The following is a 27,298-nucleotide window of genomic DNA, read 5'->3' as shown; positions in this document are numbered from 1 at the left end:
GGGCTTCACCATTTTCTTGTAACCCTACTCCTCCCCCTTTCTCTCAGTCGTTCTCCCTCTCTCACACTACTCGATCTCTCTCTGCCTCTCTCACACTCATCTCTCTCGATCTCCTTGTCTCTCTCACACTCGATCTCTCCATCTTTCTCTCTGTACAAGACGTCGTTGATGACACAGGGGGCTTGGCGACGACGGCTTAGGCGCAAACGATGGTGCTTGGTGGTGGTGATGGCAGCGAGTTTGGGGAACTCGACATCAATGGGTAAGATATCCTTCTCTCTCTCACAAGATCTCTTTTTTATGTTTTTTTCCTTCCATTGTCTGGGTCCTTGACTGATGATAGTATAAAACTAGATCTGATGTGTAATCTTCTTTTAATAAAATATTAGTTTGGATGGCTGAAAGGATTCTTTGCAATATGTTAAGTGGATATTAAAATTTTATGAATTTTTTTGCCTCTGCACTTTGTCGGAGATAATAGCTTTAAGAGTCATCATTCTTCGTTTTATTTAGTTACTTTTCATGCCCAGTTATACCACTTTAGGAAGAATCTAATATAAACACTACAAATGGAACATTAATTGGGTATGAAATTGATTGCATCACACCAGCATATACAGTGCACCACCAAACCAAAACGTGATGCACCATGAGAGGAACAATTGTTTTAGTTTTCCCTTATATGTTTTTCTTTTCTTTAATTGCAATATTGATTTTTTTATAGATAAAGTTTTTGTCCACTTCAATCTAAATGAGTCACTTTTTCAAGCATATGCTAATATATTTTCAATAGTTGAATACAAAAAATTACAAAAAGCTATGCATGTTTCCAGTTATACAATTATAATTGGTTTAAGTAAATGTTAATTACTTTTTGTATAAATGTCTTTCTAGGATTGATTTGATTTTCTTAGAGAATTAATTTGTCTGCATTTTATATCGAGGTTACTAGGTAAATAGTATATAGGGGTCTTATCTAAATGGTTTAATATGATATTTGCTCACTTTTGGCCAATTTGTGATGTTTTAAAACACTATTTAACTTAAGACTTTTACACGATTACTAATGCATGGTGATATAACTCTCTAACTCTAGTAATGCTTGTAACTGCTTTTTCTTTTATTCTTTATTATCTATTAAATCAAGCAACACTTATTGAAGTGATTGCCCTTTCTCTATTTGAGATTTTCATGGTTGCTAAATCTGTTTATATGTGTTGTGATTGGTGAAATTGCACATTTAGTTTACATGTTTTACAATTGAATACATACATATTTAAGATGTTCCATGATAATATTCATAAGCTTTTTTTGTGGATGTTGTATCCCCTACACAAATTTTTATATAATATTACAAGGTAAGTAGGCTTAAAAGAAATATGAAGATGATTTGTTCCATATGTTTAATTATAAAATTACTTTTACTCACAAAGCTGGTATAAGTCATTAGATAATATTACATTTCATTGACTTGCACACAAAGCTGGCAGAGAACAGAGTAATTTTATTGATTATGCGTTGCTACTTGCAACACTTACATGTTTTCTTTCTACACACATATTTCAAACTATATATGTTATGTTATCTGCAATCTTGTATTTCTTTTATTAGACTAGGGATTATTTGATTTTAATATAGTTGTTTGGTTTTTATGTTTTACATAACCTTAAACCTGGATTGGACTTGAAAGTTGAAACAAACTAGAAAATATAAATGATTTACATAACCAGTTGGGAATGATTATGTGGCTGTATATTTGCATCCTCCAGCAACTGTAGAAGTGATTATGCAATCATAATTGAGTTTTGTATATGCACTTGGAATAGAATAGAAATTTGCAAGATTTTTTCACAAGATTTGGAGTTGTAATTTGTTATTAATATTATTACAATTTTGGGACTGCATATTATTATTGATTTTGTTTAAATATGTTTAGGATTATAAATTTTGCCATTAATTTTATTATTATAGTATATAGACTCTTTGTTTCTTGTTAATTAATAATTGTATTTTTTTTCAGTAATGTTTTTTAGTTAGCTCTTCTGGATATTTGAAGTGAAATTATTTTGCTTAAGCTCTTTTAATTTAATTTCTATGGATTGAGATTGGCAGCAGCAGTTTTTCCCTCTGTTTTATGTTTTGTGTGAGTACTAATAATAATTTTTTTTGTTATTTTCATCTGCAAGTATTTATATACTTCTTGGAACTTTATTATGAATATTAGAATCTTTTTATGACCACTAAAATTATTTGAGGGAAGTAAGAGAGTTAACAAAGATGGACTTTTTAGAGGAATGCGAGATCTTATTGTGCACAATTTACTTCATTATTGTTAATTGCAAGAGGAATGTATGCTCCCTTATTTATTTTTTATTTTTACTATTATTATACAAATGTTAAAGGCGTTTGAATATCTTAAATATTCGTCCGTAGTGAAGTAGGTTTTGAGATTAAAATTATGTGATGCGATGATAAGAATAGGTTGAGAACTTGTGTGTTTTGGTGGAGTAGGTTTTGAGAAATTTTTTTGTGTGTTGCGGAGATATAAGGAAGAAACTTATTGTATGTTGTTTGAATTGTTTGACTTGTTGTTGATAGATAGTTAAGTCCCTATATTAAGAGAAATGCATAGCTGTCATAAAGTACACATTTTCTACTCTTATTGCATTTCACTTTGTTTAATTAAACTTGTGCCCCTTTTATTATGTCTTTGTTTGGCACTTGCTCAAGCATAAGTTGTTGCGTCATAACTCTTCAAAATGTTCGTACTTCCATTCATTATGAAATTTCTGAATTCTCACCATGCCATTAATTGTTTCTTAAGTTTACTTTTATTTTTTTTTCTTATGCATGTTTTGATTTGCTGAGCATGGTCTTATCCATTTTAATTTCAAGAAATTCAACTTCATGGTATAAGTTATTAGGCTCAGTGTACTTTAGCTACAAATAGAATGAGGTTGTTAGTGTTGAGTAATATTTATAGTCATGCTAAGCTTCTTGCATTTAATCGAATGACTTCACAAACATGAAGGTATGAAGAGCATTATTCATTGGAGCTTGTGTTGTTGTTATTGAATTTATTGGTTTATTATGTTGCTTGAAGATAGCTTTATTTTTGTTTTACCATTTACTAGTTTAGGGTCATCATGCCTACTCTATTTTAGGATTTTGAACTCAGTTCTCTCATGTTATTGTCGTCATTTCAAAGTAAATTAATTTGATAGTTTAGTTTAAGCATGATAATGTTACAATTAACCAGAAAGAAGTTGGTATTTGATTTACAAAATTGGTACTCCAGTAGATGTGTTGGTATAGAGTTAAATCATGTAGCCTTGTAATGCATAATCTCTCTCTCTCATGAGACAGAGTTGGAATTTGTGTTATCATCAATATATCATTAACATTATACTTTTTTGGGGTATATGCATATAGAAATAGCTAGTATAGCATTTGCAGTTTCTTCTTTTTCTAAGCTATGTGTTTATAAGGTAAGTCATTGCACAGGAGGTCGGTTTCAAACCAACTTATGAATGTTTATAGGTTGGTTTTTAATCGAATTTTCATGCACTTGTTGTAGTAGTGTACACTTACATGGTTAAGACAATAATACATTTTGATATGGGCTGAATTATATTGTAATTACACATGAAATTTTAAATGAATATGTAGTAGCTTAAAATGGGGAAACAAATTCTCATTTTCTACGGATGGTACATCAGTTCACAACATTATGTTGTCTTGGAGATTACCCAAAATTGTCCAGGAATGGATAGAAAGGGGGGAACATTTGGTATATGGAAACTCTGGTGAAATTGTAAATGAGGATTTCGTGGTGAGAAACAAACAGATTAATAAGAGTGACTCGAGGACTAGAAGAATTTTAACCACTGAATTATATAAAAAGTGTAGGTGATCTCAATACTTTTTTATTTATCCAGTTACAGTTTAGCAAAAACCTAATCTCTATTTTCAGATTTATTAATCCACTTTTGGTGAAAAGCTGCATCAACAGGTTTCTATTACACGCCAATTCAAATCCAATTTGAATTATCAGATTTATTTTTCACAATTTTAAGTAATTCAAAACTAATTATTTTTATTATTTATTAATTTCTAAAATGATAATTAATATTCAATAATAATTTCTAAAATTATAATTAATTAATCTCAATTACATATTTGTTTTGAAGAATAATTTTTTTTTCAAATATGTCCTTTCATTGCCCTCATTGGTTTCAACTTTTACTATGAATAATGTTGATAGAGTTAACTTATGGACTTATAATTTTAAACTTCAATAAATCTACATTATTAATTATAAATCTCTTTTATATGATAAACTTAATTTATTAATTCAATATTATTCTATTAAAAATATGAGATTGTAATCTTGCAATTATAGATTTATTTCCATCGATTTAATCATTATATACAATTAAATCCTCATAATTTAGGCATGGATAAGATCACAATTTTACCTCTTTAATTATTTATTGTTTCCTTAAGTACAATTAACTTTACTAGTGAAGGGTAATTCATAAATTGATTTATGAATTTGAGCTAAGGGAACCATTATTCAATTCCTCTAAAAAAGTTATAGATTCCATATCTGAATACTATGTCTATAGCTACTTGTTTCAATGAGTTTCCAAAACAAAAGTTTCTAGCTTGATCATTCTGACAAACCATGGCGAGTGAATGACATAAAACAAGAGTTCATAGTAATGTCAGAATTGAGATCAATTTGTATATGATCATCTTATTAATATATTTAATTAATACTTATAAAACAAAACATTATTGATGTAAGTATTAATAACATATTAGGTCCAGTTTTGTATAACCAAATTATACAAAGTTCATCCGCTAACAAGTCCTTATACATCAGTAATTCAGATCTAGATTACATGTATTCATAATACTAGTGAATCCTATTAACAGTATTGAATCCAAAGATTTTATGTAACTTTGTTTTACTAGGAACTATTTAAATTTGTTTCCTACAATTTGAATTATTTTGTACCAATACAAGAATGTAGTCATAACAAATTTGAGAATTTTTTGATTTTTATATAATATCATTCAAATAATAATAATAAACAATTAATGCATGCAAAAATTCAATTCAGTTAATTATTTTACGCAAATATTATTTAATACATATGCTTTCAAGGGCTCTATTCCTAGTAGAAACAGTAGCTGAAATGTAGGGCCCTTTGTTGGGACCCTCAAGAAACGACTACCCACATGTCCACCAGAAGGGGGATTACCCTTACACGCGTTCCCACCTTCCTTTGACAAGAGTGGTGGTTACCTAGGAATGTGGTTGTCCCCTTCGTACAATTGACAAAAAAGATGTAAGGGATTAGAATCGACCTCGAAAATAGGTAGCGCATCACCTGACACTGTCACTATTGCCACGATCATGGTCGTATTACATGTGATTCCAGGTGTCTCCGAGGAGTAGTTTGGAAAGGTAGCTTAATGTCTTGGGTCCTCGAGGATTGACCCAACACTTATACATCTTTTTTATTAAACCTCGATTCGGAGATACTAATCCTCTCATCCGGCTATAAATAGGGTTGTGGAACTCATTATAAAGATGAACCAACTTGTGCATGCCAAAACACTGCCCATTTGCAAACCTAAAAAGAACTTAAACACGTGCAAGTTCTTCGTCAATATAAGAGACTTGTGGACCAGGCTTAATTAATAAGTTGAACTGCATAAAACTCGATTGTCGTTTATAGTTCGTTAGTTCTCATTAAGTACTTTGTCATTGAAGAAAACTCGCATCAACAATTTAATTTTTTATATATAGAAATAGAAATATAATCTAAAAATGAAAATAAAATCTTATGTATGTATACTTTAGGAAACTTTTATAGCATGTAACTTCTACATAGAAGTAACTACGGGATACTCTTTCTTGTCGCTATTAATTATGATATTAGGAATATAGGAGTATCATATTAACCAATTGCTAGCAGTAATATTATACTCTTTTCAAACTCAATGAAATTGATACTTCGAATAACAATTTGTTTTTTAGAATTGCTTTGAAAGCGCCATCAGATATTTCATGTAACTTTTTAAGAATCTATATTATGTTTAACTGTCACTTAGTGACTTACCTTATTGTAGAGGTGTTTTAAACTTAATAAAACTTTTATTTAAATGAGCTTTATTAATGGTTAACACGAACTAAGTCCATTATTACAAGTCAGAAAAGCCCAAAGGCTAATACAAATTGTAAAATCCTTTATTGGCTAATTTTAATTTAGAAAAAATATTTTAAAGTTATTAAGGAAAATTAGTAGCATATCCATATTAATTCTTGATTTAATTATCAAAATGATTCAGCTGATTTTCTAGTGTGAAAATATCTGTGAATACATTTTTTTACCTTATTTATTACATATCAACATTATTTGGTAAAAATATGTATTACAATTATTTTGAGATTATTTTCAAGGATTATGTTTATTCTGGAATAAAGAAGGTGTTGAAAATGAACATGGTCAAAAGAAATGACCATGTTCGTTTTGCCAGATAAAACTGATTACGTTGTTGACTCATCAGTTTCTTTTTATGTCGACACAGAATTCATCTGGCTGGCTGATTTCCAAAATCAAAGGAATTTGCAAATTGATTTCAAAGATATCAGAAAATGATGGCCTTAGACGTTTTCCTTGCCTATAAATATCTTGCCAAGGCCTTTGAAATTTTCACCTCTTCCATTTTGAATATTTGTAAACATTATGTTATTTTGAAGAGTCTTTATTTGTAGAGATTAAGTTTGTTCACCTTAATCTTTGTAATAGTGATGAGTGTACTTGTGGATATCTATCTAGTCCATTGTAATCAGATAATATCTATTGTGAATGTGTTCATAATGATCTTCGGGAGAGGATTCTATCTAAGTCTCACTTCGGGAGGAAGTGTGCATTCGCTATTCTTTGAAGGGATTCAAGAGAATCAGCGTTTCATCAAACTAGATTCGTAGAGAAGAGTACAATAAGATTGTGGCAATAGTTTAAGAGGGAGTCTTACATTGTTTAAGTCAATGCTTTCGTACACATTGTTTCTTTACTAATTGGTTTATTCTCTAGGCGTGGCCCCGTGGATGTAGGTTATTTTTAAAGATTTTTGAATCATGTAAAAATTCTCGTGTGTTGAATTTTTACCTATTTTTCTGTTTCTGTTTAAACAGTTGCATAAGTAGTGTGACCAAAACTGAAATCTGTCTAAACAACTTAATCAGTATTCCGCATTTACTTAAGTTGTTTATTTTAAATCACTTGGTAATATTAAAATACGGAATTTCAATTGGTATCAGAGCAGATCACTAAACTCTTAGTGAGATTTTGTGGTTTTCCGTTTGTTTTGTTTCTTGTGAAATGTCTATCTTTGTAGAAGGAGGATCTATCACTCGCCCTCCATTGTTGAATGATACAAACTATCCATACTGGAAAGTAAGGATGAAAGCTTTTATCAAATCCCTTGATGAAAGGGCTTGGAGATCAATATTAATTGGTTGGACACCACCTGTCGAGATAGATTCGAAATCCGGTAAGACACAGGTAAAATTTGAACTTCAATGGTCTAATGAAGAAGATAAATTATCAATTTATAATAATAAATCTTTACGTGCAATTTTTAATGGAGTTGGTGAAACTTATATAAAATTGATTTCCTCTTGTGAGTCTGCTAAAGATGCTTGAGAAATCCTTCAAACTCAATTTGAAGGAACCACTGATGTTAAGCGATCTAGGCTTGTAATGTTGACTACTAGATTCTAAAATCTTCGCATGTCAGAAAAAGAAACCCTCAGTGAGTTTTATGAAGAATTGTCTGACATTGCTAATGAATATTTTTCTTTAGGAGAAAAGTTGTCTGACTCTGTTTTGGTTAGGAAAATTGTTAGATCTCTTTCTGACAGGTTTCAATCCAAGATCACAGCCATTGAGGAGGTAAAGAACCTTGACACCTTGAAAGTTGAGGAATTGATGGGATCTCTTCGAACTTTTGAACTAAATCAAAATATTCGCCATCAAGAGAAACCAATTGATGTGAATGATAAATCAATTGCCTTGAAATCTTCCAAAGAGAAAATGGAAAGCTCAGATGAGGAAGATGATGATGAAATGATCTTATTATCAAAAAACTTTAAGAAGTTTATGAGAAAGATTGGTAACAAGAAAAACATGTTTAAATCCTCCAAAGGTAATAATTTTTCCAAACCTTTTGTATCTACTAATAAAAAAGGTATTCAATGCAGGGAGTGTGAATGTTTTGGACATATTCAATCCGAATGTGCCAATACCATAAAGAAAAATAAGAAGGTCTTGGCAGCCACTTGGAGTGACAATGAATCTGAAAGTAGTGATGAGGAAGAAAATTATAATCTTACCTTAACTTCAGTTTTTTCTTGCTTACCTCTTTTTGTACATGAGAATGAAAACATTGTGTGTTTAAATAATACTATTTCAATAGATGGGGGTTCCCATAGTGATTCATTTGAATTCGATTTGGATGAGGATTCCTTGAAAGAATCATACAAAATCATGTATGATCAATGGTTGAAAGTGTGTTTAGATAATCATTTGATGGCAAACAATAACAAAGTTCTCAAGAAGAGAAATGAAGAACTTGACTCTTTTGTTAAATAATATGAAATTGATATTGTTGCTAAAGATTTTGAAGCTAAACGTTTGTCTAATGAAGTTGATCAAATTGTGAAATGTGTCAAAATGCTTAATCATAGATCTATTGTTTTGGATGATGTTCTGCTTGCAGGTCAAAAAGTTTGTGATTCTTCTGGGTTAGGATCAAATGGATCTAAACCTAAAGGAAAAACAATTTTTATTTCTGGAAATCTTCCTGTTGTTTCAACAACTGACCATTCTGCAGGTTCTACTCAGACTCATGTAGCCTCATCTTCTCAATCTGTCACAACACATGAGAAACATACCAAAAATTTCCAGAATAAAAAAACTGGTCATTCTATTCCAATTCGCCATTTATGTGGAGTGAAAGGTCATATTCGACCTAAATGTTTACCTTGATGAATTTTCTTCACAAAAATTACTTTAATCATTATGGTAATTTGAGACAAATGCCCTTGAAGAAAAGGACTCCACCTAAGAAAGTTTGGGTGAAGAAAAATAAATTCAAATGTCTTGCTGCCTTTACTTTTCTTACAACATGTGCTTCTAACTCTTGGTTTTTTGATAGTGGTTGTTCTAGGCATATGACAGGTAACAAAAGCATACTCACTGACTTGAAGACTTTGAAAAATGGGGAAGTCACATTTGGAGATGGTAAGTCTTGTAAGGTACTTGGCAGTGACACTCTAAATTCTGAAGAACTACTAAAGTTGCAAAATGTTCTTTTGGTTGATGGACTTAAAACTAATCCAATTAGTATAAGTCAAATTTGTGACCAAGACTTGTTTATAAATTTTTCTCTTGATAATTGTTTTGTGCTTGATCAAGATAGAAATTGTGTTTTGAAGGGTTATAAATCTATTGATAATTGTTACACATTATCTCAATCACACAATTGTCACACAATTACAAGGAGTGATACTAATTTGTGTCATGAAAAACATGATCATGTGGATTGTGAAAATTTGAGAAAAATTGGAAGTATGAGTCATGTTCATGATTTACCGATTTTAAGTAAATATTCTTTTGGTAAATGTGAACCAGGTCAATTGGGAAAACATTTGAAAATTTCTCATGAAAAATGTTTTTGTGTTGATGATGTGTCGCGACGCACTAAGGAACTTGTTGAAAATAAAACTTTGGTCTTAGAATATATTGAGTTTGACAAATAAATTGCAGATATTTTCACAGAAGCCCTTGAAACGATCAGGTTTTATTCCCTCAGGAAATCCTTGGGGGTTTGTATTAATTAAATATTGTTTGTGTTGTGCCATATCCCTATGCTAGAAAGAGTTGCTTGATGTCTTCTTGTTCTTGTCCAAAGAGAAAGTCTCAAACATTATGACGAAATGTATTTTTACTAGTTAGAATTTATAGTTAATATATATCATGCACATTTTTTTAAAAATAAAAAATCAAAATAAACAGTCCCTCCAATTAATATTCTTCCAAATCAATCTGTGTTTGTAGTGTATGAGCATTTGATCCTTGAAAGTATTGTTAGACTCCATCTTAGAATAGAACTACCTACACTGTTGTGTAAATTGCTATCTTTGAGTAAGTTGGAACTATGTAACTAAAATTATGTAGAAAATACTCTACAACTGATAAATTATGCCTTCAGTGTAGTGTGAAAGCGTCTAATTTATGTACTCTTTGAGAAAAAGGCTGAAATTTGCCACATAGGGCAATGACCCTGAAAAAGGCTAAAATTTCCATAGAGGGCAATGATCTCTGCTTTCACAATCACACACAAATGCTTAAAATATACTGTTGGAATTTTTTTTTAAGACTCATACACATTTATTAATTTGGATAAAATATTTTTTGTGTCAGGAGTAAATATTTTGTGATATTTTTCTTTTAAAAATAAAAGCATGATTTAGATTAAATATATTTTCTAACCTTATAGTAAAAATATGTTAAGAATTAATGTTTGTTACTTTCTCCAAGGACAAGGCACGAAGACATTGGGCACAATCAGAATATGATATTTTTGGTATTTTTGTTTATATATTATATTATATAAAAAAAATAAAAAAAAGACTTGACCGTGGCTATCAAGAAAGGGAAACTGTGGTAATATGTTGTTTTTTATTTTGTCACTTATTATATTATTTGAAATCAAAAGTTTCTATTTTTGGTTTATTTTCCTTGACTGTGCAAAGTTTTTTTTTCTTTGGGATATCAATTCATTAATGTGGTCTTAAAAAGGAATAAAATCAAATCCCTGAGTGCCATTTTTTTCTCTTTATAATCGGTCAAAGAGAGACTCATTTCCTCATTCTTTCAAAAAAAAAATCTCTCTTTGTTTTTGTTTGTTGCAACTATGGTAAAAACTCGAGGCAGTGGAGTACATGCATTTCCCATTGGTAACAACCGTCTCGGTCACCACAAAGAAGGCTTGAAAAATTGTGTTGTCATTGCCTTTTGGTTTTTTTGATAGACAAAGAGGGGGAGTAGTAGTTTGACTCTTTGGATTGTTTTTTGTGTTGGTTTTACTCCGTTGGCTTATTGATAGACAACAAGCGGGAGTAAGGTTTATTTTGTTGGGTCTTTATCTTGGGTTTTTATCTTGTTAAACTTTCTCAAAAAGTTAACCTTGTTTGTGATATTGGTTATAATTGAGATGTCTTTCGTAGGGGAGTAATTACATTACTATTTGCTCTAACTTGGTTTGTCTTTGCAGGATCTTTCAAAATAAACTCTTAAAATATTTTTTTCTATCAAGTTGTCAAAGGGGGAGATTGTAAAATCATTTATTGGCTAACTTTAATTTAGACAAAATATTTTAAAGTTATTAAGAAAAATTAGTAGCATATCCATATTGATTCTTGATTTAATTATCAAAATGATTCAGCTGATTTTCTAGTGTGAAAATATCATTTAAGTGTGAATACATTTTTTTACCTTATTTATCACATATCAACATTATTTGGTAAAAATATGTATTAAAATTATCTTGAGATTATTTTCAGGGATTATGTTTATTCTGGAATAAAGAAGGTGTCGAAAATGAACATGGTCAAAAGAAATGACCATGTTCGTTTTACTAGATAAAACTGATTACGTTGCTGACTCATCAGTTTCCTTTTCTGTCGACACATAATTCATCTGGCTTGCTGATTTCCAAAATCAAAGGAATTTGCAAATTGATTTCAAAGATATCAGAAAATGATGGCCTTGGATGTTTTCCTTGCCTATAAATATCTTGCCAAGGCCTTTGGAATTTTCACCTCTTCCATTTTGAATATTTGTAAACATTATGTTATTTTGAAGAGTGTCTTTATTTGTAGAGATTAAGTTTGTTCACCTTAATCTTTGTAATAGTGATGAGTGTACTTGTGGATATTTATCTAGTCCATTGTAATCAGATAGTGTCTATTGTGAATGTGTTCGTAAGGATCTTCGGGAGATGATTCTATCTAAGTCTTACTTTGGGAGGAAGTGTGCACTCGCTATTATTTGAAGGGAGTTCAAGAGAATCAGCGTTTCATCAAACTAGATTCGTAGAGAAGAGTACAACAAGATTGCGACAATAGTTTAAGAGGGAGTCTTACATTGTTTAAGTTAATGCTTTCGTACACATTGTTTTTTTGCTAATTGGTTTTGTTATCCAAAGAATAGGCGTGGATGATGTGGCAAGCATTTTTAACACGTGGCTGACACCTGGCAAAGGTTCTGTTCGACTATCGACCAGGGAGGTTCCCCTAGCATAACATTTGGACTTTATATACGAACAACTTGGTCGTATACTCCGTATATTTTGAGAAGTTCTTATGCAATTATAACAATATCCGATATTATCTCCCATGATTCCTGAGTATCCGATTAATTAGGAAAGAATATCTAACAAATTTATGTAATCTTCCTTGAGCCTATAAATAAAGACAAATAGCTCAAGGAAGGGGACTTCTTTACTTTTGGCTAATTCTGAGTTTATGTTGTACAAGAGAATTATAGCTATTATCTTCTGATTTATTGTTTATCCCTCTAAGGCTTGTGAAACTCGGAGAACCTTAGTTCTTTGATCACTCATTTGAGAATCAACATCAATTATAACTTAAGTGGACGTAGGTCATTACCAATTCTTGGGGCCGAACCACTATAATTTTTTGTGTCGTTTACTGTTCTTTCCATTAGATCAATTTCAATACCTTCTATCACATCAAGCGTTTGACTCCGTGTCAGTTGACCAAAACGAGGGTCAACATTCAGGTGCTTTCATTGAGAGCTTGAGACAAAATGGTTGAAGTACTAATGGCAAAGACAACCAAGAAGACTGAGTAGGCGGCTGGCGCTGCACCATCCCAACCTCCTCCTCTGAACGTGGCTGAGGATGAGCCACACTTGGAGTTTGATGAGGAGGAACTGGACTCTGAAACGCTTAGAAATACCCTGGGAGTATTGCAAGATGAGTTGCCCAATCTGAGGGCCAATCAGGAAAGTGTTGCGAAGACCACGGCACGACAGCAGCAAGAAATAGAGCGTCAGCGCCAAGAACTGAGTGAAAGGTAGGCGGAGACAGACCGTCGTCAGAGGGAGGCCATGGCAGCCCTCGAAGCAGCCCTACAATTGGCTAGGAGTCAGGCTGCTCCTGCCTCGCAGCTGGATCAACCCTCAAGTGGGCCACCTCAAAGGGGTCACAATCCTAGCCCTCCAATCCAGCCAACTAGCCCTCAAAGGCCGGAGCACCCACCAATGCCTCAGGATGATGTCCCACCTAGGGACCCTGAGATGGAGCCTCTATCCCAGGCTGGTCGAGGCAATCCCCCACAGCCAAGGCAGAATAGGGCCGGGCAGCAGCCCCGCAGCCCTAGACGCCAAGGGGGTGAAGAGCCGCGCCCACCGAGCAGGGGATAGCGTCCTTCTGGCAACAAAAGGAACTCAGAGACAGGCTTTGCGCTCAGGGGCCCTCCACGGCATGATAATGCACGGGAACCTACCGACCAGCACATGCCTCCCCCTAACGCTCGGGAAGTTCCAGCCCGAGGAGGCAACCGAGGAGACAGTCGGTCTCACAATAGCCAATCGAGATTCAGAGATGGCCATGGCTACAATGAGACTAACTCAGGCAGAGGGAATGTCAGTCAGAGGAATGAGGAGAGAGGTGGAGGCAGAAGCCCACCACCTAGAGAAGACCAACAAGCGAGACGTAATGCCGGGGGCAGCCCAGACAGAACAACGTCTTTAACCGGCTCGGAGCCAGCGAGCAACGGCGAAGAGACAACGACTTAAGGGATGTACTCAACGACCGTCGAGAATGGCACGACGAGTACATTCCCCCGACACCAGATGCCCCGAAAATTCCTGAAGCCGTTCAGGCCCAGATAAATGCCCTGAACCAAGCAGTGCAATAGCTGGTCGGGGGAAGAACGTCTCACATCGAGTACGACAGGAGAAGGGGCACTCCTTTCGTCCAAAGGATTACTGTGGCAGAAACTCCCTACAAGTTTAAAAAGCCCACACTTTCAAACTTTGATGGGTATGGTGACCCGGTATCTCATGTCAACAAATTTGAGATACAAATGGACATTCAGAAAGTGTCCGACGATGCTCGGTGTAACGACCCAAATTTGCTAATAAGGCTTAAGGGCCTTGATTAGTGTGTCTGAAGGGCATAATGGGAATTGTGTGTGATTTTAATTATTAAGATTCATGATTATGAGTTAAAGCATGTTATATGATTATTTGAGTATTTGAGATGCATGACTATGTGTATTAGTATGCATGTAGGCCCTGATTAGGTTAGAATGGCATAATCGTAATTTTGGCCATTATGGGCATAACTGTATTGATATATGTGATAATTGTCGAGACCACATTATTATGTGGATATATCTGAGATCTGTGACTCGAGACGATCCTAGTGAGCAAAGTAGCGGAAAAGTCATGGCGGGGATTTATACCTGGCTCGGGGTGAGCTTAGGGGTATAAATGGGAATTTAGCGAATATACTAGAGTCTATCTTGACATTGAGGAATATTATTGGTGATTAAATAGGTAACGGGAATTAAGCGGGTAACATTAGAGACATTCGAGGAATTAACGGGAATTGGGTAAAATGACTAAAATGCCCTCAAGTGGACTAAAGGATTAGAAATAAGGGGAGGGCATTAGGGTCATTTGCATGTAAGGAATAGATATGTTGAGGCTTTATGTTAGTGGGAAGTGTAGAGAAATGTAGAAGTCTGAAAAAGAAGGAAAAGAAAGGGAAAAGAAAAGAGGGAAAACAGAGAGAGTTCTCTAGGTCGGTTCATGTTTTCTTCACCTGTTTCTTGAGGATTTCTGGAGTAAAGCTCAGAGGAGAGCTGGGATAAGCTAAGCATCAAGGATTCTAAGCTAAGTGTGGGGAATTGACAAAGGTTTAACAAGGTTAAGCCATCACTTGAGGTAAGGTTCTGTAATCTCTTCAGTTGCTGGTTTGGTTTTTGAATTGTGGTGTATAAGTTGAGTTTGTTGGGGAACTTTGGGGAAATTCAGGGCAAAGGTTAAGGAGAAGCAAGCCAAGGAGGCCTAGAGACAGCTTATGGTCAAAGTCCTATCAAAGGTGTTTGGGGTGCTTGGGATGAGTGGAGTATGGTCATGAGGTTGTTTTTGAGTTTGGGAAAGAGTTGGAAGAGTTTTGGTTGAGGTTGGTTCGAGGAAAGTCGCAGAAAGGAAAACTGGTGTTGGCCAGTCTGTGACTAGCGCTACAACGCTAGCCTTTGGGCGTTGTAGCGCTAGGCCATAATGCTGAGGGGATTTTGGCTTCTGTTTGTAGCGCTGTAGCGCCCTCCCAAGAGCGTTGTAGCACTACCCTGCTTCCTGAAGGGGATTTTAGGGTTATTTGCAAGGGTTTTTGACCTAAGGTTTGGGGTTTGTTTCCACCACCTTATTTGGTGGAACTAGGACTTCCCAGGGGCTCGGGATTGGGCCCAAGGCTAGGTTTTGAACTTGAGGATCGATAATGACTTTGGCCCATGATTGTGTTTAGGTGAGCGCTAGGGCTCGAGTGGGATCGTGCTCAAGGAGTCGAGGGATCAAAGCAAGTAAATTGAAAGGTAAGAAGGCTGCACCCGATTATATGTTTGTGATGGGACTAAGTGCTCCCGAGAATTGTATCGTGTCAGTGATGGTATTACGCCATGGGACATGTAAAACGGCCTAAGAGTGCTGTACATAGTATTTGCGCACAGGGCTCGGCTTGGCCACTGGTAGCCGAGAATATTCACTGAGTTCGGCCTAAGCGAGCCGGAGTCAGTGGGATAACGGAGGAAGCAGCCTGAGAGCGCTAGCCCTAGTTATCATTTGTGTAGTGATATATGATATGAATTGATATGTTTAACATGTTGGATACTTGATTATACTGAATGACTATATGGCTGAGATCATGTGATGCAATGTGACATATCGATTTGTCTGGTAATTGCTTATGCTCTGTTGTTATGTTTTCTTGCTGAGCCTTAGCTCACGGGTGCTACATGGTGCAGGTAAAGGCAAAGGCAAGCTGGACCAAGCCTGAGATGGAGAGCTCCGAGGTGGAATGTACATAGCCAGCCGTTCGATCATCATGGTCGAGGAGTGGATCAGGACAGGGATTACCTAACCGCTTGTTTTGCCTTAGTATGGCTGATTATTGTACCTGAAACTTCTAACTTTTGTAAACGATCTTTAAACTTGTATTTTTGGGATCCCGTGTAAACAAATAATGTTTCTTAATGAAAAAGTGGCTTTTGAGACCAAACCATTTTAAACCCTAGTTCCTTTACAATTTTAGTAACACGGTTTTAATTAAATGACTTGATTAGCAAGTCTTGCACTTTATAAACACACAGTGTGACGGTCTTGGCTATCCAGGGCGTTACAACTTGGTATCAGAGCGTCCTAGGTTTATGGGTCCTGAAGACTGGCTGGATATGTACATTCGCCGCGGGAGACAAGCTCAACTCAGGGTTTGGTAAATGTGTACATGATTATGTGCTTAAATGATTTGAGTGAGATATGATTGTTGATATTTGATTGTTGAATAGGGAGCCTGAGATGCTGATAGGGCCTGGCCCTTGACTATTGCATGATGTTGTTGAGGCGTGCTTATTAGCACTGCTGTGTATGTGAGTGGATATCTGGATAAATTGCTATACTTTGATTGCTTGTGAATGATTGGAGTTCCAGTGATGGATTGTGAAAGGATTATTACCCTGTCATTATAGCCTAATTTGCTGAGTCGTTGGTTGCAGATTGACTTGAATAGTTATGCGTTCAAGGAAATCCACATGACTAGCCGGCAGGTCTGGGGCTAGAGATGATGATCGGGGTCAGACCCCTCTGCCAGTCCCTGAGAATTGGCAGCAGTTAATGGCAGATATGCAAGCTAGGCTTCATAGCCAAGATGAACAGATTCGAATTCTGTAGCAAGCTCCATCTGGGAGTGTTGCCCCTGCTGTGCCACCGGCGATGGTACTTGTGGTACAACCAGTTGATGTTGGGAACAAGTGGGAACCGTTGTATGAGCGGTTCAGGAAGCAACATCCCCTGATCTTTGAGGGTGGACCAGATCCACTAAAGGCTGAGCAGTGGATGACTATGATCACTACTATACTTGATTTTATCAGAGTGGAAGGATATGACAGGGTGCCTTGTGCCACTTATATGTTGAGGGAGGATGCCCGAATCTGGTGGGAGGTGGCATCACAGACTAGGGATGTTGCTGCAATGACTTGGGAAGGGTTTAAGGATCTGTGGGATAACGGAGGAAGCAGCCTGAGAGCGCTAGCCCTAGTTATCATTTGTGTAGTGATATATGATATGAATTGATATGTTTAACATGTTGGATACTTGATTATACTGAATGACTATATGGCTGAGATCATGTGATGCAATGTGACATATCGATTTGTCTGGTAATTGCTTATGCTCTGTTGTTATGTTTTCTTGCTGAGCCTTAGCTCACGGGTGCTACATGGTGCAGGTAAAGGCAAAGGCAAGCTGGACCAAGCCTGAGATGGAGAGCTCCGAGGTGGAATGTACATAGCCAGCCGTTCGATCATCATGGTCGAGGAGTGGATCAGGACAGGGATTACCTAACCGCTTGTTTTGCCTTAGTATGGCTGATTATTGTACCTGAAACTTCTAACTTTTGTAAACGATCTTTAAACTTGTATTTTTGGGATCCCGTGTAAACAAATAATGTTTCTTAATGAAAAAGTGGCTTTTGAGACCAAACCATTTTAAACCCTAGTTCCTTTACAATTTTAGTAACACGGTTTTAATTAAATGACTTGATTAGCAAGTCTTGCACTTTATAAACACACAGTGTGACGGTCTTGGCTATCCAGGGCGTTACAACTTGGTATCAGAGCGTCCTAGGTTTATGGGTCCTGAAGACTGGCTGGATATGTACATTCGCCGCGGGAGACAAGCTCAACTCAGGGTTTGGTAAATGTGTACATGATTATGTGCTTAAATGATTTGAGTGAGATATGATTGTTGATATTTGATTGTTGAATAGGGAGCCTGAGATGCTGATAGGGCCTGGCCCTTGACTATTGCATGATGTTGTTGAGGCGTGCTTATTAGCACTGCTGTGTATGTGAGTGGATATCTGGATAAATTGCTATACTTTGATTGCTTGTGAATGATTGGAGTTCCAGTGATGGATTGTGAAAGGATTATTACCCTGTCATTATAGCCTAATTTGCTGAGTCGTTGGTTGCAGATTGACTTGAATAGTTATGCGTTCAAGGAAATCCACATGACTAGCCGGCAGGTCTGGGGCTAGAGATGATGATCGGGGTCAGACCCCTCTGCCAGTCCCTGAGAATTGGCAGCAGTTAATGGCAGATATGCAAGCTAGGCTTCATAGCCAAGATGAACAGATTCGAATTCTGTAGCAAGCTCCATCTGGGAGTGTTGCCCCTGCTGTGCCACCGGCGATGGTACTTGTGGTACAACCAGTTGATGTTGGGAACAAGTGGGAACCGTTGTATGAGCGGTTCAGGAAGCAACATCCCCTGATCTTTGAGGGTGGACCAGATCCACTAAAGGCTGAGCAGTGGATGACTATGATCACTACTATACTTGATTTTATCAGAGTGGAAGGATATGACAGGGTGCCTTGTGCCACTTATATGTTGAGGGAGGATGCCCGAATCTGGTGGGAGGTGGCATCACAGACTAGGGATGTTGCTGCAATGACTTGGGAAGGGTTTAAGGATCTGTTTCATCAGAAGTATTATAATGTTGCCATTCGGGCAGCGAAAGTGAATGAGTTCGTGGGGCTGGCTCAGGGCAGTATGACAGTTACAGAATATGCCCTGAAGTTCGACAGACTTGCGAAGTTCGCACCAGATCTTGTGCCTACTGATGCAGCTAGGCAGGAAAGATTTACTAGAGGGCTGAATGCTATGATAGCCCGAGATGTAAGGATTACCACAGTTCCTGGAGGGACTACTTATGCCCAGGCTGTGGAGAAGGCTCTTACCGCCGAGGAAGCGGAGAATAAGATATGGAGGGAGAGTGTTGTGAGAAGGGAGGGCCGCAGGGTGGTGCCTCCATATTCTGGTTCTGGTAGGGGCGGAGGCCCCAGCGATTTGAAGAGAAAGACTCCTGATGCTTTGATTGCTCCTGGTCCTGATAGGAGAGGTCGGGGTATTCAGGGTGGCCGTCAGGGAGGCGGTGATTCGTGGAGGACTTATCCAGAGTGCACGAGGTGCAAGAGACGCCATCCAGGCGAGTGTCGGGCTAAGGCCTGCTATGTGTGTGGGGTGGTGGGACACCTCAGGAAGGATTTCCCGACAGTGAAGAAGGGAGAGACAGGGAAGGTGGACAACTTGACTCCAGCTCGAGTGTTCACTCTGACGCAGGCGGAGGCCGAGGCTAGTCCCTCGGTAGTGACAGGTTAGCTTTCTAGTGCTGGCATTCCTTTTACTGTGTTGATTGATTCTGGTGCTACACATTCATTTGTATCTGATAAGGTGATTGATAGACTGTGTAGACCTAGTGAGTATAGTGCTTCAGGGTTTGGGACTATATTGCCTACAGGAGAACTGGTAGTATTTAGGAGGTGGATTAGAGCACTGCCAGTGATAGTTGATTGTAGAGAGTTGTCAGTAGACTTGATTGAGTTGAGCATGGAGGATTTTGACATGATTTTCGGTATGGATTGGCTGGTTAGATACGGAGCTACCATTGACTGTAGAAAGAAGATGGTAACTTTTGAGCCAGAGGGCGAGGATCCCTTCGTCTTTGTGGGAGCGGTGCGTGGACCCCGCATACCCAGGATATCTGCATTGAGAGCCAGAGATTTGCTACAGGGTGGATGTATAGGATTTTTGGCTAGTGTGGTGGATACCACCAGAGTTTCATCAGTAGGACCGGAGGACACCAGATTGGTTTGCGAGTTCTTGGATGTGTTTCCTGAGGATTTGCCTGGGTTGCCTCCGCGTAGAGAGATCCAGTTTGTTATTGAGTTGGCACCAGGGACAGAGCCAGTGTAAAGGGCACCATATAGGATGGCACCGGCGGAACTGAAAGAATTAAACATACAGCTGCAGGAGCTTCTGGATTTGGGGTTCATCAGACCTAGCTACTCGCCATGGGATGCTCCAGTTTTGTTTGTTAAGAAGAAGGACGGGACTTTGAGGATGTGTATTGATTATCGGGAATTGAATAAGTTAACTATCAAGAATAAGTACCCCCTACCAAGGATTGACGATTTGTTCGATCAGCTGCAGGGTAAGACGGTGTTCTCAAAGATTGATCTTCGATCTGGTTATCACCAGGTGAGGATCAAGGATGAGGATATACCTAAGACGGCCTTCCGAATGCGGTATGGGCACTATGAGTTTTTGGTCATGTCTTTTGGTTTGACCAATGCCCCAGCAGCTTTTATGGATCTAATGAACAGGGTGTTCAAGGACTTCCTAGATCAGTTTGTTATAGTCTTCATTGATGACATCTTGGTGTATTCCAGTTCAGAGGCAGAGCACGAGTTTCATCTTCGACAAGTTCTTTAGAGGTTGAGAGAGCATCCGTTGTACGCTAAGTTTAAGAAGTGTGAGTTCTGGTTACCTGAAGTGACATTCCTTGGACACATTGTTGGCGCAGATGGGATTAAGGTGGATCCATCTAAGATAGAGGCAGTTCGGGATTGGCCGAGGCCAAGGAATGCCTCGGAGGTGCGGAGTTTTCTGGGGTTAGCAGGTTACTACAGACGGTTTGTAGAGGGCTTTTCGAAGATAGCAGCACCGATGACAGAATTGACAAGAAAGAATCTGAAGTTTATCTGGTCAGACAAGTGTGAAGACAATTTCCAGGAGTTGAAGCGACGACTTGTTACAGCGCCAGTGTTGAGTCATCCTTCGGGGGAAGGGAAGTTTGTTGTTTACTGCGATGCATCGAGGTTGGGCTTAGGCTGTGTGTTGATGCAGAATGAGAAGGTTATAGCTTATGCATCACGACAGCTGAAGGAGTATGAGCAGCGGTATCCTACTCATGACTTGGAGTTGGCAGCAGTGGTTTTTGCACTGAAGATTTGGCGGCATTATCTATATGGGGAGAAGTGTGAGATGTACACTGACCATAAGAGCCTGAAGTATTTCTTTACATAGAAGGACCTGAATATGAGACAGAGGCGTTGGCTAGAGCTGGTAAAGGATTATGATTGTGATATTCTTTATCATCCGGGGAAAACCAATGTGGTGGCGGATGCATTGAGCCGCAGAGGTCTAGGTCAATTGTATAGTTCTGTTCAGATCTCAAGGGAGTTAGCTGATGAGATGGTTAGAGCAGGGATCGAGTTGGTGGTAGGCCGGTTGGCTAATATTACTCTGCAGTCGACCCTGCTAGAGCGGATCAAAGAGGGGCAGTTGACAGACGCTCAGTTACAGAGGGTTAGAGAGGATGTGTTAGCGGGAGTAGCTAAGGACTATTCTGTTTCTGAGGTTGGTTTACTTCGGTATCAGGGACGGATTTGCGTTCCAGCGGATGAGGGAATCAGACGAGAGATACTAGATGAGTCTCATACGATGCTGTACTCACTTCATCCGGGTACCACGAAGATGTGTCAGGATCTGCGAACTTTATATTGGTGGCCCGGGATGAAGATGGATGTGGTTGAGTACGTTGCTAGGTGCTTAACCTGTCAGCAGGTAAAAGTTGAGCATCAGTGACCAGCGGGGTTGCTTCAACCTTTGGGCATTCCTGAATGTAAATGGGAGGATATTACCATGGATTTTGTGGGAGGTCTGCCCAGGACAGTAGGACTTCATGACTCGGTGTGGGTGATAGTGGATAGATACACCAAGTCAGCCCATTTCCTTCCAGTGAGGTCGACTTATACTGTGGATCAGTATGCTGAGTTGTATGTGAGGGAGATCGTACGTCTCCATGGGGTTCCTAAGTCTATCGTGTCAGACCGGGATCCTATTTTCACTTCCAAGTTCTGGGGAGGTTTGCAAAAAGCTCTTGGGACTCAGTTGAAGTTCAGTACAGCCTTTCATCCTCAGACTGATGGACAGTCTGAGAGGACGATCCAGGTATTAGAGGATATGCTCAGGGCATGTGTGATTGATTTTGAGGGTTCATGGAGTAAGTACCTTCCGTTGATTGAGTTCTCGTATAAAAATAGCTATCAGTCAACGATTGGAGTGGCTCCTTATGAGATATTATATGGGAGGAAATGTAGATCGCCCATTCATTGAGATGAGATGGGTGAGAGGAGATATCTGGGGCCAGATATGGTTCAGAAGACAAGTGAGGCCATAGAGAAGATTCAGGCTAGATGCTCGCTTCACAGAGTAGACAGAAAAGCTACGCTGATCCTAAGCGTAGGGATGTGGAGTTCCAAGTTGGGGATCACGTCTTTCTCCAAGTTTCACCATTGCGAGGGGTGAGTAGGCTTGGAAAGAAGGGTAAGTTAAGCCCTAGATTCATTGGACCATTCGAGATCCTGGAAAGGGTTGGTCAGGTGGCTTACATGTTAGCTTTGCCGCCATCGTTGTCTGGAGTTCATGATGTATTCCATGTCTCCATGCTTCGAAAGTATGTCTCAGATGTGACTCATGTGTTGAGGCATGAAGATTTGGAGTTTCAAGCAGATTTGGCTTATGAGGAGCAACCAGTTCAGATCTTGGATCAGAAAGATAAAGTATTGCGGAATAAGACGATTCCTCTGGTTAAAGTGTTGTGGAGGAATAGTAAGGTCGAAGAGGCAACCTGGGAGCTTGAGATAGCGATGCGGGATCAGTATCCCGAGTTGTTCAGGTAAATTTCGAGGACGAAATTCTCATTAGGAGGGGATAGTTGTAAGGACCTAAATTTGCTAATAAGGCTTAAGGGCCTTGATTAGTGTGTCTGAAGGGCATAATGGGAATTGTGTGTGATTTTAATTATTAAGATGCATGATTATGAGTTAAAGCATGTTATATGATTATTTGAGTATTTGAGATGCATGACTATGTGTATTAGTATGCATGTAGGCCCTGATTAGGTTAGAAGGGCATAATCGTAATTTTGGCCATTATGGGCATAACTGAATTGATATATGTGATAATTGTCGAGACCACATTATTATGTGGATATATCTGAGATCTGTGACTCGAGACGATCCTAGTGAGCAAAGTAGCGGAAAAGTCATGGCGGGGATTTATACCCGGCTCGGGGTGAGCTTAGGGGTATAAATGGGAATTTAGCGAATATACTGGAGTCTATCTTGACATTGAGGAATATTATTAGTGATTAAATAGGTAACGGGAATTAAGCGGGTAACATTAGAGACATTCGAGGAATTAGCGGGAATTGGGTAAAATGACTAAAATGCCCTCAAGTGGACTAAAGGATTAGAAATAAGGGGAGGGCATTAGGGTCATTTGCATGTAAGGAATAGATATACTGAGGCTTTATGTTAGTGGGAAGTGTAGAGAAATGTAGAAGTCTGAAAAAGAAGGAAAAGGAAGGGAAAAGAAAGGAGGGAAAACATAGAGAGTTTTCTAGGTCGGTTCATGTTTTCTTCACCTGTTTCTTGAGGATTTCTGGAGTAAAGCTCAGAGGAGAGCTGGGATAAGCTAAGCATCAAGGATTCTAAGCTAAGTGTGGGGAATTGACGAAGGTTTAGCAAGGTTAAGCCATCACTTGAGGTAAGGTTCTGTAATCTCTTCAGTTGCTGGTTTGGTTTTTGAATTGTGGTGTATAAGTTGAGTTTGTTGGGGAACTTTGGGGAAATTCAGGGCAAAGGTTAAGGAGAAGCAAGCCAAGGAGGCCTAGAGACAGCTTGTGGTCAAAATCCTATCAAAGGTGTTTGGGGTGCTTGGGATGAGTGGAGTATGGTCATGAGGTTGTTTTTGAGTTTGGGAAAGAGTTGGAAGAGTTTTGGTTGAGGTTGGTTCGAGGAAAGTCGCAGAAAGGAAAACTGGTGTTGGCCAGTCTGTGACTAGCGCTACAGCGCTAGCCTTTGGGCGCTGTAGCGCTAGGCCATAATGCTGAGGGGATTTTGGCTTCTGTTTGTAGCGCCCTCCCAAGAGCGTTGTAGCGCTACCCTGCTTCCTGAAGGGGATTTTAGGGTTATTTGCAAGGGTTTTTGACCTAAGGTTTGGGGTTTGTTTCCACCACCTTGTTTGGTGGAACTAGGACTTCCCGGGGGCTCGGGATTGGGCCCGAGGCTAGGTTTTGAACTTGAGGATCGATAATGACTTTGGCCCATGATTGTGTTTAGGTGAGCGCTAGGGCTCGAGTGGGATCGTGCTCAAGGAGTCGAGGGATCAAAGCTAGTAAATTGAAAGGTAAGAAAACTGCACCCGATTATATGTTTGTGATGGGACTAAGTGCTCCCGAGAATTGTATCATGTCAGTGATGGTATTACGCCATGGGACATGTAAAACGGCCTAAGATTGCCGTACATAGTATTTGCGCACAGGGCGCGGCTTGGCCACTGGTAGCCGAGAATATTCACTGAGTTCGGCCTAAGCAAGCCGGAGTCAGTGGGATAACGGAGGGAGCAGCCTGAGAGCGCTAGCCCTAGTTATCATTTGTGCAGTGATATATGATATGAATTGATATGTTTAACATGTTGGATACTTGATTATACTGAATGACTATATGGCTGAGATCATGTGATGCAATGTGACATATCGATTTGTCTGTTGATTGCTTATGCTCTGTTGTTATGTTTTCTTGCTGAGCCTTAGCTCACGGGTGCTACGTGGTGCAGGTAAAGGCAAAGGAAAGCTGGACCAAGCCTGAGATGGAGAGCTCCGAGGTGGAATGTACATAGCCCGCTGTTCGATCATCATGGTCGAGGAGTGGATCAGGACAGGGATTACCTAACTGCTTGTTTTGCCTTAGTATGGCTGATTATTGTACCTGAAACTTATAACTTTTGTAAACGATCTTTAAACTTGTATTTTTGGGATCCCGTGTAAACAAATAATGTTTCTTAATGAAAAAGTGGCTTTTGAGACCAAACCATTTTAAACCCTAGTTCCTTTACAGTTTTAGTAACACGGTTTTAATTAAATGACTTGATTAGCAAGTCTGGCACTTTATAAACACACAGTGTGACGGTCTTGGCTATCCAGGGCGTTACCCTCCGTGCAGGATCTTTCTTGCAACACTTTCTGATGCTGCACAGGAGTGGTTCTTTAAATTCCCTCCTACAAGTATTGAATCTTGGGAGATGTTCGTAAAGGAGTTTTATGGACAATTCTATGTGGGTCATGTGCACCCAATCGAGGCAAACTAGCTGGTCGAGAAACGCCAGCAAGAAGGAGAACCACTGAAAGACTACGTCCAGCGTTTCATGCGAGCTGTGGTTGGAGCCAAAACAGTGGGAGATGAAGGCAAAATGATGGCCGTAACTGCAGGGGTTAGGCCCCGTACACCTCTTTGGAGTAGCCTCAGGAAGCATGGGGTTAAAACTACCCAAGAATTCTTGGATCGAGCTGATCGATACATCAAGCTCGAGGATGCGATTGCCAGCGAGGGAAAAACCCCAAATAAGGATAAGGGGACTGAAGACCCGCCAATGCTGCCAATGGGTCAAAGCCCAATGGCAACGACAACAGCAAAAGCAATGGGAATGGCAACAGAAAGAATGGGGGGAAGAGGCCCCATAGCGAACCCTCTACTTCCGAGAGCAAGCGCGCTAAGGGCAACCGTAATGAGCCACGGTTCACTAACTACACTATCCTTGTCCAGTCTTGAGCAGAGGTGTATTGAGCCACAAGTTCCAGTGTGCCTTACAAAAGACCCAGTGCCATTCGAAAAGATATTTTGAAAAAGGATACCACCAAGTTTTGTCGTTTTCAAAACGACTATGGACATGATACGAATGAGTGTAACCAGTTGAAGGATGAAATCAAGTTCCTTGTTAGACAAGGACACTTGAGAAGATACGTGCGGGCCGCGGGGGGTTCCCAACGAGAGGCTCTAGGTGGCAACGAGCAGGTGCCTGCACGCCAACGCTCGCCACCTTTGCAGCCTGACCCCGTGGCTGGCACTTTACTCACCATTTGCGGAGGCCCGCACCTTCCGGGAAATAGTGGAAAGGAAAGGGAACGATGGGAACGATATGCTCGGACCCTACACCATGACCAGGACATCGAGATGATGAATGTGGAGGACCGGGCATCAAAGAAGGCTCAGTCAGTGGACGGTGAAATAATCTTCTCTGATTGCGACACCCAACATGTCCGGTTCCCACATTCCGATCCGCTGGTCGTGGATGTTCAAATTGCCAACATGATGGCGAAGAGAGTGCTGGTCGATACAGGAAGTTCAGTTAACATCCTGTATAAATCTTCGCTGGAACGAATGAGGTTGTCTGTCAAGGATTTGGAGCCCTGCAACCAAAAAATTTATGGTTTCTCTGGCGAGGGACTCGCTCCAACAGGGTCAATCAGGATTCCTGTAACAACAGGTACAGTACTCGCTACCAGGACATTACTCACTACTTTCATAGTAGTCGATTTTCCTTCGGCCTACAATGTTGTAATTGAAAGGCCCATACTGGTTGACCTTCGGGCCGTCACCTTTATATGGCACCTGGCCATGAAATTCCCAACAGACGCAGGGGTAGGACGCGTATTGGGAAACCAGAGGGAAGCTAGGGAGTGCTACAATGCCTCAATCACCAAGGCCAAGAAGGGTATGTCGAGGAGTGCTCCCCCAGAAAAGTTGCAGATGGCCATTGATGTACAAGCCCAATCAGGTGATGAAGTCACCAAATAGGGTGTTGCCCAAAGTGAGGATAGAGATTTAGATCCTCACTTTAGGGATTTTGAAGAAGATGTAGGACCTGTCGAGGACCTTGAGATGGTCCAGCTTGACGAAGAGTTTCCGACCAGAGTTGTAAAGGTCGGCAAAAATTTAGAAGCAACAACCAAACATGCACTGGTGGAATTTTTGAGGAAGAACCAGGAAGTTTTCGCCTGGTCACATAAATACATGGCTGGGATAGATCCTGCAGTAATCATCCATGTCCTGAACGTCGACAAAAGCTTTCCACCTGTGCAATAGAAAAGAAGGCAGCTCGATAAGGACAGATCGAAATCCTTGAAAGAAGAAGTTGAAAAACTAAAGGAGAATGGGTTCATCAGGGTGGCGTTTTATCCATCGTGGGTCTTTAATCCAGTACTGGTTCCCAAGCCGAATG

At 39.1% G+C, this 27,298-nt stretch overlaps 1 protein-coding gene across 4 annotated transcripts; it reads left to right on the top strand.

The window, feature by feature from the left end:
* On the top strand, positions 1 to 25,201 carry LOC133805313 (uncharacterized). 4 transcript variants are annotated; one of them, XR_009878914.1, is made up of 3 exons: positions 1 to 262; positions 9,238 to 9,323; positions 24,857 to 25,201. XR_009878914.1 is itself a non-coding variant. In XM_062243453.1 (3 exons), the coding sequence occupies exon 3, from the start codon at positions 18,584 to 18,586 to the stop codon at positions 19,550 to 19,552; it is 969 nt and encodes a 322-aa protein (XP_062099437.1). In that variant the 5' UTR covers positions 1 to 262; positions 9,238 to 9,323; positions 16,142 to 18,583; the 3' UTR covers positions 19,553 to 19,718. The 4 variants fall into 4 exon arrangements, 2 of the variants coding, with proteins under 2 accessions (XP_062099437.1, XP_062099439.1); XM_062243453.1 differs by lacking the exon at positions 24,857 to 25,201 and adding an exon at positions 16,142 to 19,718; XR_009878913.1 differs by lacking the exons at positions 9,238 to 9,323; positions 24,857 to 25,201 and adding an exon at positions 6,604 to 7,190.
* Positions 25,202 to 27,298: the final 2,097 nt, after the last annotated feature.

This window comes from Humulus lupulus, chromosome X (genome assembly GCF_963169125.1).
Source record: "Humulus lupulus chromosome X, drHumLupu1.1, whole genome shotgun sequence".
Taxonomy (NCBI): domain Eukaryota; kingdom Viridiplantae; phylum Streptophyta; class Magnoliopsida; order Rosales; family Cannabaceae; genus Humulus; species Humulus lupulus.
This window is presented reverse-complemented; position numbering and strand designations above follow the sequence as displayed.